The sequence below is a fragment of the Nycticebus coucang genome, chromosome 2, assembly GCF_027406575.1.
Source record: "Nycticebus coucang isolate mNycCou1 chromosome 2, mNycCou1.pri, whole genome shotgun sequence".
Classification (NCBI taxonomy): Eukaryota; Metazoa; Chordata; class Mammalia; order Primates; family Lorisidae; genus Nycticebus; species Nycticebus coucang.
This window is the reverse complement of record NC_069781.1, coordinates 44,746,424-44,763,050: the sequence shown is the minus strand read 5'-3', so window position 1 is coordinate 44,763,050 and position 16,627 is coordinate 44,746,424. Positions and strand designations below refer to the sequence as shown.

At 44.3% G+C, this 16,627-nt stretch overlaps 1 protein-coding gene and 1 long non-coding RNA gene across 7 annotated transcripts in view; one reads left to right on the top strand and one right to left on the bottom strand.

The window, feature by feature from the left end:
* The window catches only part of FAM219A (family with sequence similarity 219 member A), a 56,837-nt gene that overhangs the window by 6,173 nt on the left and 34,037 nt on the right, over positions 1-16,627 (bottom strand). For 4 of the 6 annotated variants that reach the window (XM_053570286.1, XM_053570296.1, XM_053570301.1 and 1 more), the window contains exon 2: positions 1,819-1,918. In XM_053570286.1, coding sequence (XP_053426261.1) covers positions 1,819-1,918 — 100 coding nt within the window. The remainder of the gene's footprint in view (positions 1-1,818; positions 1,919-16,627) is intronic. The other 2 variants (XM_053570315.1, XM_053570325.1) reach the window with 1 other exon arrangement.
* LOC128570844 (uncharacterized) overlaps positions 1-16,627 on the top strand; it is a 56,281-nt gene that overhangs the window by 25,406 nt on the left and 14,248 nt on the right. The window lies entirely within an intron of this gene.

Genomic DNA, 16,627 nt, shown 5'->3' with positions numbered 1-16,627 from the left:
ATCTCCAAATCTCTCGTCTCCTATTGTTTGACCCTCTTTTTTTGCCACTGCTCATCTGACTCCGGCTTTTTGTCCTTTTTGTAGCAGGCGGTGGCTGCTATTACCACTAAACGCCTCTAGGGGGTGCAATTTGCCTTAAAGATCGTGGTGGCAATTTTCCTTAGTGCAAATGGAACAACGCTGTGAATTTTCATGAGGCGCTTTGGTGGCAATGTAATTGGGGAGAAAAATAATATTATTTTAAAAGTATGCTAAAGTTGTTTGAAATAGTAAAAAATGCAAACAATGAACTGTCAAAAACAAAACTACAGACTACAACTGTGACTTAATGACACTAATTTATCAAATTTTCAATAGATTACCTAAGCAGGTGACCTGAATCTGCTTACAATAAAGAAATAAAATATGAAAAAAAAAGCAAACAAACAAACTACAGACTACTGTGCAACCATTTAAGACAATAAAGTCTCTCTATATATTGACATTGGAAGGGGCTCCAAGATATTAAGGGAAAGGGGGACAGATGTGCACAGAAACTGTGTATAATATGATGCTATTTAGGTTAAAATACAAAATAAAACCACAAATCCTAAAAAGGCTTAGAATGATTACCTCTGGGGAGAAGAATATGATGGGGGAGAGTAGAGAAATTGTACTTGTCAAAATGTTTGTATTGTTAAATTAAAAAATAATAAACAAATACAACTGGCTATAGTTTGATTCTTATGTCTTAGGAAGATGAACAAATTCCACTGAAGGAACTGCTCTCTTGTTTATAAAAACAGCTTAAGGGGCTCCTTGGATGTGTTCTGGAAGGAGAGAAGCGAGATAAAAAATTTTAAAAAGGCAGGACTCTGTGGAAAGACATCATGGCAGTTGCAGAGGGCGAAGGTTTATAGAATAGATGGGAAAGGGATCTTAGGACTAAGGAGAGATGTAGTATTTTATGGGCATCTGGAGCCTTGGGAGAAAGATGGACAGGAAGGTGGTAGGGATGGCAGCAGAGTATTAAAGGATAGTGATGGGTTATATTTAATTGTAAACTCTTTCCAGTATGAACTGTGTTGTAATTTCTCTTCATGAAACTAATGTCTTTTAGAAAAGTCTGTTAAATACAGCAGCCTTGAATCAGCGAAACTTTGGTTCCTGAAGAAGAGGGGGCAGTGTTCAGCATAGGGTGAAGTGAGAATAGTAGGTATATGAGCAGTGGGCATCATTTGGGAGCCAGGTGACTTCCAAAGAGCAGGCTGCACAACAGCTGACTTTGGATTAGACATGAGATTAAAGGCAACCTGGAATGGGGGGACGGGATGTTTGAGTTTTCTAAGAAACTAAGGGAAAACACTCCCAAACAGGATCCAAACAGGCCCTGAGTTCTCAGGATGGGCTGAAGTTGGAATCAGGGGAGAAACTCAGCTTCTTGGATGGGTTTAGAACACTCATTCCTTTCTAATCTCTAAGATGTAACAACTTCATCCCACCTCTAAGGCAGCTTTCTCTTAGCTTGATCCAGTGTTTGATGAGACTACCAAGTCTTCTCTCCAGGGTCTATGCCTTTACCCCTGGCAGCTATCCCCTGGTATAGTTTGAACCTTCTTGGCCTCAGAGGCAACACCTGGAGTTTGAGTCTTCTGCAGAGAACTGTAGCTGCCCTCTTTGCCTCTTAGGAGATAAGGTGCCTCATAATGCCAGTTACTTGGTGGCTTGCGTCTTGGAATCATCTAGGTTGAGTTGGTTTATTTGTGGCACCTCATTGCAGACCCAGAACAGAGTACCTGTTTGGTTCCCACATCTCCCTTACCCCCCAGACACACTCACCCAGCTTCACTTGGAGCGGGGATGGTTTGTAATTCATGGCTACTGACTCACCCTCCCGGGCGTCACAGTCTCCGTCTGAGATGGAGGTGGCGGCAGGGTCCTGTGGGGAGAAAGCAGAGAGACAGAGTTGTTAGGAAAATAATTCGGGGGGCTGCTCTCAGACTCAAAGCTACCTTCCCACCTACCCTCTGGACTGCTGGGAGCATTCACCACTGGCAGTGGGCAGGGCATTCAGGGAGACAGGCAGACCTATCTATCATGGGGCAAAGATGCTGGGCTGGGTAGAAATGCCAAGGATCTTGGTCCCAATTACACCCAACTGGGTATCTGTCTTCAAAGTCCTGTGATCCAGCCTCCTCCAGAAAACCTGCCACTCTTTCCTTAAACCCATAGGATTTCCATTTCTTAACTCTCATACTAGTTGCTCTTCTCAGGCCCTTTCTGGTACTTGTTTGGCAAGGTCTTTCTAAGTTCCTGAGAGTTTAAATCTGGTTTAAGTTCAGAGTAGGTGCTCCCTGAGACGGAACTTCTTTTGTTTTCTAGTGCTGGACAAGATCCAGAGAATTGATGGCCAAGCAGGTTAGACTTCAAAGCTGTAGCCACTTGATAAGAAAAGAGTTCTAATGAGGACTTCTTTGGTTCCTAAGAGGCATCTCCTGGGGGAACCTGAAAGGTTGATTGTGTATAGTAGGTGAGAAGACAAATCATGACAAATCAGCAGGTGGCCAGTTAGTCCTTTGCTGACCTAAGTACAAAATACTTAATACTACAGATGACAAGGAAGATAGAAAGCATGACTTCTGTGTATTCCCCAGGATCTGCAAACTTTTCAGTCTCTCTCACTGCCTTCCTCAATAACCTCCTTCCACTTGGCTGGGCCCTGTGCTGCCCAGAGTCTTTATCTAGCCTTGCTGTCCCCTCTAAAACATGCTCCTCTGCTGTAGGATCGAAGGGCCCTGGCCAACTCTGCTTTAGTCAGTGGGAAGGGGCAGTAGTCATCCACCTTCTCCCTGAGACACTGATGACCAAGCACTGATATGGGTGCTGCCACCCTAGGCATCTTTGTATTTTAAGCAGGGTCTGCAGAGTGGTAAGCCCAATGAAGATTAAAGGGGGGGGGGGTTCTAAGGCTGCTGCCTGTTCTGCCTCTGAGGATGCAGAGAGCAGACAGATAGGTAGAATGCTATCATAAGGTCAGGCCCAGAGATCTGAGTGGCAGCTGATGACCCAAAGAGGTGGCTGCTGACCCAGAGACGCTAGGATATATAACCATTATGCTAACTTCTGTTTCCTTTAAAATAAGGCAACAGGGATAAACACATGCTTGTTACCGAAGGCAAAGAGCAAAGTCTTAGAATGTTTGGAAGGGAAATCCTAGCCTAGTCCGTGTTCCTTCAGGCCATCCAAAGTACAAGTCCCTAGATAGGCAGTGTTGCCACAGTGGTTTGTTATTTCCTGAGGGCAGAACCCAGACCTTCTTCCTCTGCTCTGATCCTTCACTGTTAGCCACGATTCAGGGGGTTTGGGGAGGAGGCTTTGCCCAGCATGGTCAGATGCCATAGTGTCTTCATTCTTTTTTTTGTTTGTTTCACTCTGTCACCCTAGAGTTGAGTGCTATGGCATCATCATAGCTCACAGCAACCTCAAATTGTTGGGCTCAAATTATCCTAATTGCCTCAGTTTCCTGAGTAGCTGGGACTACAGATGTCTACCACAATGCCTGACTAATTTTTCTATTTATAGTAGAGATGGGATCTCACTCTTGCTCAGGCTGGTCTCCAACTCCCGAGCTCAAGCAATTCGCCCTTCTCAGCCTCCCAGAGTGCTATGATTACAGGTGTGAACCATAGTGACCCACCTATAGGCACTGTATCTGCATCTGAGGCAATTTCTCATGCGGCAAACCTTCCAATCCTTCCTATCCTTCCTGGCTCAGAAACTGCCCTGGGAGACTCCTCATAGACAGCATTTGTCCTCCACAGCCTTAGAGAAGCTTACATGCCTTTACATGGCCAAAACAGCCTCTCAGGGCCGGGTGAGGTGGCTCATGCCTGTAATCCTAGCACTCTGTGCGGGATTGGATTGCCTGAGCAATCCAATTGCTAAAGGATTGCTCAGGCAATCCTAAGGACAAGGCGGGGGTGGATTGCCTGAGCTCACAGGTTCCAGGGGTCCTCAAACTGCGGGCCATGGGCCACATGAGGCAGTGTGATTGTATTTGTTCCCGTTTTGCTTTTCTACTTCAAAATAAGATATGTGCCGTGTGCATAGGAATTTGTTCATAGTTTATTTTTAAACTATAGTCCGGCCCTCCAACGGTCTGAGGGACAGTGAACTGGCCCCCTGTTTAAAAAGTTTGAGGACCCCCATACCTGAGCAAGAGTAAGACCCCATCTCTAATAATAGCCAGGCGTTGCGGTGGGCACCTGTAGTCCCAGCTACTTGTGAGACTGAGGCAAGAGAATTGCTTGAACCCAAGAGTTTGAGGTTGCTGTGACTTGTGACGCCACAGCACTTTATTGAGAGTGACAAAGTGAGACTTTGTCTAAAAAAAAAACCCACCACAAACAAACAAACAAACAAACCCCAAACAGCCTCTCAGCTGCTACCCGCAGGGGAGATGGAGATCAGACAGCTGGGCTCTGGTCATGATGGGCCACAGGGTTAACTCCAAAGCAGCCAGAGGGAGGCCTCTTCGAAAGGCAAATCCTATAGGCATGCTAGTGGGACCCTACCAGGGAAGCACTGGCACATTTTTAAGTCCTTCAGTCACATTCCTTTATTTTTTCTGTAACATTTGTTGCATGCCATATACCACATCCATTTATCCATGGCTTTCAGAACATGGATCCCTTGGCTCATCTCTTACCTCTAGGGCTATTTCTGTGTCCTCCCATAGCCCTTAGTCATCTCTGTAGGGTCCTTCCCTCAGCCCTCCTCTCTCTCCTTGGGATACCTTGATGTCTCTTATAGTTCAGATTGACTTTTATTTGTTCATTTTGAGAGAGGGTCTTTCTCTGTCTCCTTGGCTAGAATGCAGTGACATCATCATAGCTCATTGCAATCTCAGACTCCAGGGCTCATGGGATTTTCCTGCCTTAGCCTCACGAGTAGCTGAGATACAGGCACGCATCATTATGTTTTTCTATTTTTTGTAGAGATGGGGTCTCGCTCTTGCTCAAGCTGGTCTCAAACTCCTGGCCATAAATGATCCTCCTGTCTCAGCTTCCTGAAGTGCTAGAAAAACAGGGATGAGCCACTGGGCCTGGCCTAGATATTGACATTTTTATACTGGTGACTTCTAAACCTGTGGCCTTTCAATTATGCTTCTTCTCCTTAAACCTTCATTCCACCCATTACATGACAGTGGTAGGCTTCGCTGTCCTTTCCCTGGGGATGATTTTTAAAACCACAAGCCCCCAGGCATTTGGGATTAACTTTTTACTCCATATGGCAGACCAGTTCATCAGTCTCTTCTCTCCAGCTAGAGGTATCAGATGTCAATGGTGACATTGGAGGTAGATTCTGCAGGAAGGATGGGGCTTGGGGTAAGGGCTGGGAAATAATTATGGTCATAGGGACCCACATATGGTCCTCAAGACCCATTGAGCAGTTCCCAGTGGCATCTGATTCTCTGTGAGATGCCAGCTCCTTTGGGCCATAAGACAGGGTGCAAAGTCCCAGGCTGAGAGTTCCTGTGCAAAGCCCACCATTCAGCATCTCCCCTGACACTGTTCATGATAGAAGCCCATCTTAATGGCAAGCACAAAGATCTCTGCCAGTGTGACTGCAAAAGCAAGCCTTTTCTGTGCGCTTCCTGTAGGTCTTCCCTTAGAAATGCAGCCAATGTACCATGACCATCACATGGAGATGTAATCAGGGAGATTAAATGTAAAATATTCATGATTGTAAGTATCAGAAAGGGCTGCAGGCAGAAGGAAGTGACTGGCTCCAAGAAATCAGGGAGAATTTAAAATGCCCCCAAAGGACATAAGAAGGCTTTAGCTAGATCCGGGAACTAGTGTGGGGATTAACAAGATTATTAATAAACACTCAGCAGAGACAGACATTGACATGCATCTCTAGCAGCAACACATGTTCTGCAACCCTTCAAACAAATTCTCCAAAGACTGTAGAGATGATTAATAGCTCAGCCTCACTGTTTCTGGGACAGGATATATAGGCTAATGGCCAGTGCAAAGCCACTATAGATAGAGGAAGGCAAAAGTGCCAGAAGAATTCTTAGAGTTAATTTGGTCCAGTGATTTTCATTAAACTACTTTTCCTGAGTGAGCATGATGGGGGGAGGGATGGCAGGGGGTCTGGCTTCCCTTCAGCCAGAGTAGATCTACCTTTATTTCATTTACATATCAGCCTGTTGCAAGATTTTGCTTAGAGAAAAGTCTCTATTGTTTGAGAAAAAAAGGTTAAAATATATTGATTCAACCCAAGCTGGTATTTTAAAATGCTTTATTATGGAAATTATTATGGAAAGTAGAGAAAGCATTATAGTGAGGTCATGGATACCTATTACTAGCTTCAACAAATATAAACTAATCAACCTATTCTTTTTAAAAATGAAGAAGCCTGGGCCCCAAATAGAAGTGTCTTATCCAGGATCAGTGATGGAGTCAATGGTTTTTCAAAGCTTACAGGGAACAGAGCATGAGTAGGGCTAGGAACTAGAGACAGGTCCTCTGGGAGGCAGCTCTATTCCTGCAGGCCCAAGCATCAGTCTGCATATTAAACTTTTTCCTTGTCTTCCTACCCCACAGCTGTTCTAGTTAACGAATTATCTCTAGCTGACTGACCTTACTTGTTGGAGCTGGGGGTAGCACAATAGATACAAGGGTAGGCTGGGATCCAAGAAATCAGATAAACAAGAGGGATTTGGGTGGGCAAAGAGGAACAAAAGGAAAAATCAGAAAGTGGAACCTTCCAGGCTCATGCCTCTGGTCTCATGGAGGACCTGGAGAAATAGACTACTTTTCTAAATGACTAGCAGAGCTATACAGGCTGCTCTGGGAGGACTCTGGGTGATAAAAAAAAAAAAAAAAAAAGACTTGTAGAGGGTTTTATAGTTCTTAACATAAGTCTTCATCTAATTTTCACAAGAACTCAGCAAACATGTGATTGCCTCCCCAAGGTTCAAATTATACTCTTCTTTCTTCACTGGGGAACAGATACATTGTTTCAGTGTGCTGACCTCACTCTGAGTGATAAGGTGACTAAAGGAAGACAGTCCCATGCTCCTTGCTACACAGACTAAAAGATTGTAATGGTTTACAATGGTTTACGTCCTCAGACACGTAGCCTGAGTGTCTAGGATCAAATTCCAGCTCTTCCTTTTACTAGCTGTATGATCTGAGCTTAAGTTTCTTCATCTGTAAAATTGTACTCACACTATTAAATAATACCTATGTTAAAGATTCTTTCACATACAGTGAGTTAATAATACATGTTAAGAACTTAGTGCATAGCATAGTATATACTGAGCACTATATTTGCATTAGTTATAACGTCATTAACACAGGATCAGTGAGGCCTACACAATCATGGACAGTGTGCCTAGGAGTGACTAGCCCACAGCTGCAACCCTGATACCATATAGGGAGGGGTCTGGTTTATATACAGAGTTAATCTGTGGCAAAGGTACTCCCTCCACAAGGTAAAGAGGGGCCCTACCAGAAGCATTCCTGTTTCCTTTCTTTCCTTACTCTGCTATGCGACAATTCTCCCCTCACTTACTAAATAATGATAGGCCCTGGTCTCACAGAGACAAATAGAAAATAGCCCAGCCAGCCTTAGTGTATGTGATTGGTATGCCCTACCCACTGAGCTACAGGTGCCACCTTGATTCTTTATGCAAGAGATTATGGGGGGGGCAATGAAGCCTTAAGCAGGGGAGTTACATAATTTGAGACGGAGAAGGGCCCTCTCATGAGGGTGGGTGGGAAGGGAATGAGACTGGAGGTAAAGAAATTTATAAAACTTCTATAACAGTGCCAGCAAGAGATAGCAGGGACCTGAACCAAGCAGAAGCAAAAGATAAAAGGACAGAAAGGAGGATGTCATTGAGGGTAGAACTGGCAGACTTTAGATATAAAATGTAAAAGGGGTCAGGTGCAGTGGCTTACACCTGTAATCCTAGCACTCTGGGAGGCTGAGGTGGGTGGATTGCCTGAGCTCAGGAGTTCGAGATCAGCCTGAGCAAGAATGAGACCCCCATCTCTACTAAAGATAGAAAAACAGCTGGGTATTGTGGCAAGTGCCTGTAGTCCCAGCTACTTGGGAGGCTGAGGCAAAAGGATTGCTTAAGCCCAGGAGTTTGAAGTTGCTGTGACCTATGATGATGCCATGGCATTCTACTCAGGGCACAGAGTGAGACTCTGTCTCAAAAAAAAAAAAAAAAAGTAAAATGACGAGCCTAGACATTCCTACTCTACTATCTAGAGCAGGTGTCCCCGAACTTTTTAAATACGGGGCCAGTTCATTGTCCCTCAGACCATTGGAGGGCCAGACTATAGTTAAAAAAAACAACTATGAACAAATTCCTATGCACACTGCACATATCTTATTTTGAAGTAAAAAAACAAAACGGGAACAAATACAATTACACCACCTCATGTGGCCCGCAGGCCATAGTTTGAGGACCCCTGGTCTAGAGTAACTGGGAAAGAAATAGTAATTACTAAGACAGAAGATACAAGAGAAGGCACAGCAACATTGCCAGGGAAAACCAGGTAAATTCATTAGGGGACATGTTGAATTTTGAGGGGTCTTTTGGACACCCAGATGATAGCACTAGTCAGTAGGATTTGAGGTGTGGAAGCTCAGAAAAGAGATGTAGGCTGGTGGTGATGGAAGCTACAGAGAGGAGAGAATGAGCAGAATGAAAAGGCAAGAACCAAGGATGAAGCTCTGGGGAACACACAGCCTTAGGGGCTAAGTGGAAGGAGACTGTAGAAACAGAGAGATGAGGGGTAGGAATAGAACTGAAGCCATTCAAGTAGAGTTTCAAGGTGGAAGGGATCAATAGTGTCAAATAGGCAAACAAGTCCATAAGACAAAGACAAAATTTAGAAATAAGGAAATCATAGGTAGCCTCAGTGAATATAGTTTTAGTTGAAGGGGAGGAACAGAGCCCAGATTACAGCGGATTTAGGAGATAACTGGAGATGAGGAAGTAGAGACAGTGAATCCAGGCTATTCTTTCAAGGAGCTAGACTGAGAATGGAGGGCATAAGAAGGAAGGAAGGAATAAGGATTTCTTTAGCACCAGGGAATGCTAGACAAACTGTCCTAGACTGCAGGGGAAGAAGCTAAGAAAAGATTTTTGATAGAATACGGATCTTTGAGGAGTCAAGAACACATGGACCCAGAACCTTGGACCAGAGAAGGATGCTCCTTACTGAAATGGACGGGTGGAGAGGATGGGTGGCAGATGCAGGTAATATGGAGGTAGAAAGTAGGTGGAAAGTTAAGGAAATTTGTTTCTTCCTAAAGGCTTTGTTAGGTAAAGGAAGGGGGTTTTCCATCAAGGGGGTGGTGGAAAAGAGGGATACTTGGTGGCTGGCCAGAGTGGAATGAGATCAGACAGGCTGGGCTCCAAGCAACAATCCTCATCTTTCACTCACCCTTGTCATCCAGTCACGTGGAACGTGGATGAAAGGTGCTCTCCGTGGTGCTGAATAATCTTGCCTTTGTCTTGTGGACCAAGCATAGATGACTCAGGGTAGAGACATGATTAAATTTTAGCTTTCCCACAGGGAAAGGTAACCTCTATCCTTACCTCCAAGAACTAATTCTCAGGAAGATGGAATTTGAGATGGATTTAGAGTGAGGTACGAAGAGGCAAAGTGCTTGTATCAACATTATTGAAACTTTTTTCACAGAAGACAGATAAATTTTCCTTTAGTTTTAAGGGAATTTGGGGGAGGCAGTTCTGAGTTGGGTAATGCTGAAAGGCTACCTCTGGAATAGGGTAACCTGTACCTTGTTTAGTTCCCCTGGGTGATAACAAGAAGCAGGACAGAAGGAAAAGCATAAAGCAGGAAGCAGGGCCAGGAAGGTAACAGGAAATCAGAATAGATCAGGGGTTCAGGCCACCCTCTGACAATTGGGCACAGCAAGATAGGGGACTAAAGACAAGCTCCGTTTCCTGTCACTATTTGTCTAGAGGTCAGCTTGGAAACTAGCTGGTGCTGTGGTCTTATTCAGGGCTATGCCACTCCCCCAAACATCTTTTGGCAGTGTATTGACATAAACATGATTAGAAATCATATTTTAGAAGACAATCCAGAAAATACAACTCAGCTTAACTGAGTGCCCGTAGCTGGGAAAAACCCTCACCTCTTGTCCAAGAATATTCACTAGCAACTTGGGCATTGGTTAGATGGCTCTACTTCCCTGTAGATAACTGTTATTCAGCCTGAGGCTTTCTCATTTGCCTGACTCCATACTTCAGCATGCAAACCGTGTGGCTAATGATAGCTTTTATTCCACAATATGACCTGCAGCCACACCTCAACACACAGGCCATTTCCTGAGTCCTATTACTGGGGAGCTCCTGTTTTTGTTCCCCATCTCCCTTCCTCCAGGCTCTGGGAGCTCCCTGTACTGCCAAGAAATTGTCTAGGACTTCTATTCTTTTGGGACATGTTAAGATCTTTTGGGACATAGGTAGACCACTTATAGGGAAGGGCAAAAACTTTTTATGGGGGTAAGAAAGGAACCCCAGACTCCCTTTTCTTTGGAGAAAAATCAGGGAAATATAGGGAAGAGAATTTCTCCAAGTGTTGGTGGATCTTACAAATAGGGGAAGAACAGAAAAGCCAAAGAGAAAGTTTGTGAAGCCTGAATCTGGGAGAGAGGGAAGAGGATTCTGGATAGTTCAGGGTGGCCTCTCTTATTAGTCTAAATATCTGCAGTCTTGTAGGTTTTTCTCTAATAGGAGACTCAATTCAAATAAACTCAACACACTGAGTGTCCACTCTCTTTCTAGTTCTAGACTGTAGTCTGGTAGCAGAAAGCAGAGGAGGAAAGCACTCTGTCTTTATATGCTCCACACTTCTGCATCATATATCCTATATATGATGGATATATCCTACCCCTCTGAATATATGAACCAGCAGAACCAGTCTGCCCCCAGAATTAGGAAAAGGGACTAAGAGGAGATTTAAAGTTCAAAACTGCGGATATGGTAACAAACACAGTCTTTGGGGAGGAAGACAAGAATAAAGCTGATGTTCAGAAGGAGGCAAACACAAGAGATGGAGAGAGTGCTCCCTAGGTTTTAGGCTCTGGTTCTAGAATCTTCCCTACCCTTTCAAGGCTTGGCTTCACGCTGCCCTTAGACAGGATGGGAAACTCTAGCATGCTTATAGTCCATTTGCCTTCTGAGCTTAAAATAGATTCAGGAGGATTTTGTTTCCATAATCAGAGAGCATCAACTAAAACATGTGCATAAAACAACATTTAAAGAACACACTGTATCTTATTTTCTGTATTTAAAAAGAATTAGTATCAAAACATAATCAGCTTTCTATCTTTTTTTAAAAGAATAGAGACAGGGTCTTGCTATACTGCCTAGACCTGAGTGTAGTAGCTAGTCACAGGAGTAACCATAGTGCACTACAGCCTTGAATTTCTGGTCTCAAGTGATTCTACTGCCTCAGCATCTCAGGTAGCTGTGAGTACATGTGTATGCCACCAGGCCCAGTTTTATATTCTTACACAGTTTTTGTAACTATCTGTTTAATGGCTGTGTAACACACACAGACAGGATATACAATAACATTGTAATCATTCACTTATTTTTGACATTCAGATTTGTTGCAATTTTTGACTATTATAAATAATAATACACTGAAATCCATACATATTTGCATTTAGGATCATTTCCTAAATAAAGTAGAATTACTAAGTCAAAAAGCATGAGTGCTTTTAAGATTCTTGATACACATCACCAAACTGCTTTCCCAAAGGATTGTTCTAATTTATAATGCCTCTAGTCATGACTGAGAGTATAGCTGGTTTTTAATATTTTATTTTTTCACTGTGTGCCAGGGAATTTCAGGTCATCACATCTACCCATCATCTTCCAGGTAAGCTCTGCTCCAGTCCTCGTTTACCTGTTTTTCTCTGGGGAATCTTGTTTCATAGAACAGAATTTCCTCTGGACATCACCTGCCAGACAAAAAATACTCCTGACTTGAGGCCACTGATTAAGAACAAAAGGAGGGAAGACTGTACCCTGAAGCTTGGGTAGGGTTCTAAGTGGAGCACCAGTACTGTCTGGTGGCTGGCTACTTGGCTTTAGCTGGTCCTCACCTATATCAGCACATCAGCTGTGGGAACCAGTGGTAATTGCACAGCCAGGAGGCAAACCTCACAGTGTCTCCCTTGCGCTCAGATGTGAGGTAGGAGAATTAACCAAAATGGCTCTGGCATTATCCCAGCTAAGGTGGCAGCTCCTACTCCCTTACCTTTTATTTAGTTTTCAGAAATGGCTGCTCAGAAACAGGGAGAGAAAAGGATGGTGAAAAGTATGAAGCTAGTAGTGAGACAGTAAGCAGCTATATTTGTTTTTGAAATGGAGAGACAAGGGGCCAGTGAGTTTTAAAAAAAGATTTAGAATCCAGCTCTTCTTCTTCATGGTTAGGATTGTGCTTGTCCTACATTGATGCTCTGCTGTTCACTCCCATTCCCACTCACCTGAAAAACCTGTTCTCAGAATCCTTTCTTTTAATCCTTTCTGACAAATAACTCAGCTCAGGCATATCTACTATACCAGTTACGGCTTGGGAAAAGCCTGTGCATTAGAGCCTAGGGAATAAGTCTCATGACCCAGGAGGTAGGAGCCAGAGTTAGAATTTGAGAAGCCTTCTTTCCTCTAGGGGGCCCATCCTTCATCCTCTGAGCTGGATGCTGAGGGGGCTCCTGCCTTGCCCTTGGACCAGCTGTAGACATAGGTCTTGGCCTACACACTCTTTTGACCTACAAGGTCTTTGAGCACCCTATCATCCCCACCTCCTGCCTGTTTAGAGAAAGACCATCTCATTTAATAGAGAAAGGGGTTAAGGTGAAAAGTTCTTCAAAAATAGATCAACAATGATTAAAATGCTAAATTTTATGTCATGTATATTCTACCACAATAAAAATTTTTAAAAAGAGATAGACCAGTAGGGCCTAGATGAAGGAGAAGATGGTATGAGGGTAGGCAGTGAAGAAGAGACAAACTTTTCTTTACTTTTTATAATCAGGTTCAGCCAACACAGACTTTTAGGGATGAGGCTTTTTATAGGAGAGGGGTAATTATTCTAAGATCAAGGGAGCTGGAGGGGCTGGGGTTTAGGGGTTGGGTTTCTAAGAGCTTTATTTCTTTCTTTCTTCATTTGTTTTGAGACAGAGTCTCAAGCTGTCACTCTGGTAGAGTGCAGTGGTGTCACAGCTCACAGCAACCTTAAACTCTTGGGCTTAAGTGATTCTCTTGCCTCAGCCTCCTGAGTAGCTGGGACTATAGGCACCCACTACAATACCCGGCTATTTTTTTCGTTGCATTTGTCATTGTTGTTCACATGGCCTGGGCCAGGTTTGAACCTGCCAGGTTTGAATCTGCCGGTGTATGTGGCTGGCGCCATAACCACTGTACTACGGGCACTAAGCCTCTAAGCTTTCTACTAGACAGGGTTCAGAGGATAGGAAGATGGAAAACAGGCTAACAGATCTTTAGGGAGCATGGACTAGAGAATCTTTTGGTTTCCTTCCAGATGTGGATTCTAGTTCCTTAAGATAAGGAAGGAGGCATAGACACTGAGGAGACATACTGCTGAGGAACTAGTACAGGGCATTTGACTGGAGAGTCCTTCAGACTGGTCCCTCAGAGCCCTACTTGTGGTAGAAAGCTAAAGCAAGAGAAATGCCAACACATATTGGCATTTTTCTGGGTCAGATTGACCTGTGGATCCTTGTCTGGATCTTGGCCCCAAATCCCACTTACGAATTTTTGGTAAGCTTTAATTATTCAAGGAACTGAGCCTGGCCTGCACTGGTCCATGAATCTTTGGGGCTCCTTGATTCCCAAGAAGGCAAAGTAATAGTCTGGCAGACTCCAGCAAGGAAGTCCAACTTTTTTTTTCTGCTGAACATTGGAAGAAGAGTTGTCTTGGGCCACACATTGAAAACACAAACACTAACAAAAGCTGATGAGCAAATTATAGGTGTGTGTGTAATTTTCACTGTCTTTAACACCACAGATAAACAAAATAGGGCTCAAATAATCTCCATGGGGCCCATGGGCTGCAAGTTGGATACCCCTGAATGGGATTCTTTCCCTCTGGCCATGGACAATGGATTTGGAGGACTGGTATAAAAGCTTCTCCCCTCTATGGCATTTCCTGGCCCTGCTCTCCCTCTCTCTTCAGCCTGTCCTAACTCTCTAAACCCCCATTATGCCTGGGAGGCAATACTTTTTGTTCACAAATTTGTAACTCTAAAGCTCAGTTCTCTGGCCAGAGCCCTCTCCTAGTCTTTCCTTTTTGTCATACCAATAATTAAACATTGGTGAACTTGCCACTTGTTAAAAAATTTGATAGTCACTGAACACAATATACATAGGAGAGGGAAAAACATCAAGCTCTGGTTCTTGCCAAGAAGATTTTAGAAGTGGGGAGATGATAGGCACACATATCAGACTATCTAAGGCAGAGAGAGAGAAACAGGAGAGGCAGGGGTGCAGGAAGGATGCTGGGAGCATGCTGGGAGAGTGATAATGCTGGAGGTTTATTATCCTCCCTGACATAGAGGAACGAGCAGACCTGGGCAAGAGCCTCGATAAACCAGAAGCCCAGCTATTGGGCTAGGAGTCTATTCTTATGACCTTTAGCTGTTGCTGCTGCTGCTGTTGCAGCTCCTACCCTGCCATAGGGGACTTGGCCCACTTCATTTCTGGGGACTCAGATACAACACAGCCTTTTCTTTTACAAACAACCTTCCCACAGAGAAGGTTCAAGAGGGTTGGGGGGGAGGCTTGGAAGGTTTTTTTTTTTTTTTTAATTAAAAAGGCAAACAGAGACTCAGTCCTTTCCTTAGAGTTCTTTTTTTTTTTTTTTTTAATTTGGCCAGGGCTGGGTTTGAACCCGCCACCTCCGGCATGTGGGACCGGCGCTCTACCCGCTGAGCCACAGGCGCCGCCCATTTCCTTAGAGTTCTTAAGAGAGGGAGATGGTGGCTCTGCTGAAACAAACAACCAAGCCTAGGACCTGCAGTCACTCTTACCAGGCCTGCTCTGTGCAGCAGGGAGGTCCAGGCCGAGGGTCCCATGGAAGCTTGAGGTCCATCCTGGGATGCAGGAGGTCAGAAAGAAGAAGGAAGGCTTAATCCCACAAAAGGCTTATGAACCCCATCTGAATCTTCCAAGAGAAGACATGTTGTGTGTGTGTGTGTCTATGTGGTGGTTGGGGGTGGGGGGGAAGCATGTGCCATTTATGGGTAGAGAAGTAGGGGAGAGAATATTCTAGACTAGTACTAGCTCAGGGCAAGTTTTTCTTTTTTTTTTTTTAAGAGACAGTCTCACTTTATCACCCTTGGTAGAATGCTGTGGCATGATAACTCACAGCAACCTCCAACTCCTGGACTTAGGTGATTCTCTTGCCTCAGCCTCCGGAGTAGCTGGGACTGCAGGCCCACCACAATGCCTGGCTATTTTTTTGTTGCAGTTTGGCTGGACCAGGTTCAAATCCTTCACCCTTGGTATATGGCACTGGCGTCCTACCCCCTGAACCATAGGTGCTTCCCTCAAGGCAAGTTTTTAGCAGTGAAGCTAGCCAGTTGCTGCTATGCATCTCTCAAGGGAAACAATGTTCAACGGATAAACTAGATGGTCCTAAGTTCCCTACTGGAGAGTCTTGCCAGACTCAGGGCAGGCCTGACAAGCCTGAGAGCCATTTCATGCACATCCAGCATTCCCCAGCTGAGATAATGATGCTGACTAGCTAACTAACCCAGGGTACAGCCTCATGCCCAAGGCATCCACAGGAAAGGGCCTCAAATCAATAATGAACAGAGAGGCCCTTCTACAGCTCTAGGGCCCATGTCTCAGAGGACACTCCTCTGCTCTGATTATACCCTCTTGTCACACACCTCCAGCACAACTTTCACCTTTTCTAGACAACTCTGAACATCTCTGACACACGGGCACAGCCTACATCTCTCTGTTCTTGCTGAACCTATCTATGTACCTCTAGGACAGTGCTTCTTAAATGGGTAATATGCTTACAGATCACTGGGGGGGATACTGTTTAAAAGCAGATTTGGATTCAGCAGGTTAGGAGTAGAGCCTGAGTATAGGCAATTTTGTACCAGCTCCCAGGAGAGCTCTTAGTACTGGGACCACACTTTGAATAGCAAGGCTCTAGGATAGACCCTCTACATCCACACCATCCCCATATAGCTCCTCAAAGAGCCCTCTACCCCAGCCTTAACCTGTTTATATTGTTAGTGCCAACTGTTTGGGAGAGGAGGGGAAGAGGGACTTTTCAAAGGTCTGTTGAGGAGACAGCTTTACTAAGAGCTCTGGATGGGCCCAGGCAGGGGTTTGTTCAGAACAATGTAGCCCAGGTATGGTTCTTCTGGAATTCATCAATCACTTACTTAATATTGTATAAACACCTGCTATATGAATGCCATAGTGCTAGGTGTTCTATCTGCATTATCTCATTTAATCCTTCCCCAAATCAATAAGGTGAATATCACTCTGATTTTAAAAGATTCAGCTTGTGCAAAGTAATATGTTCAAAGTCACACCTTG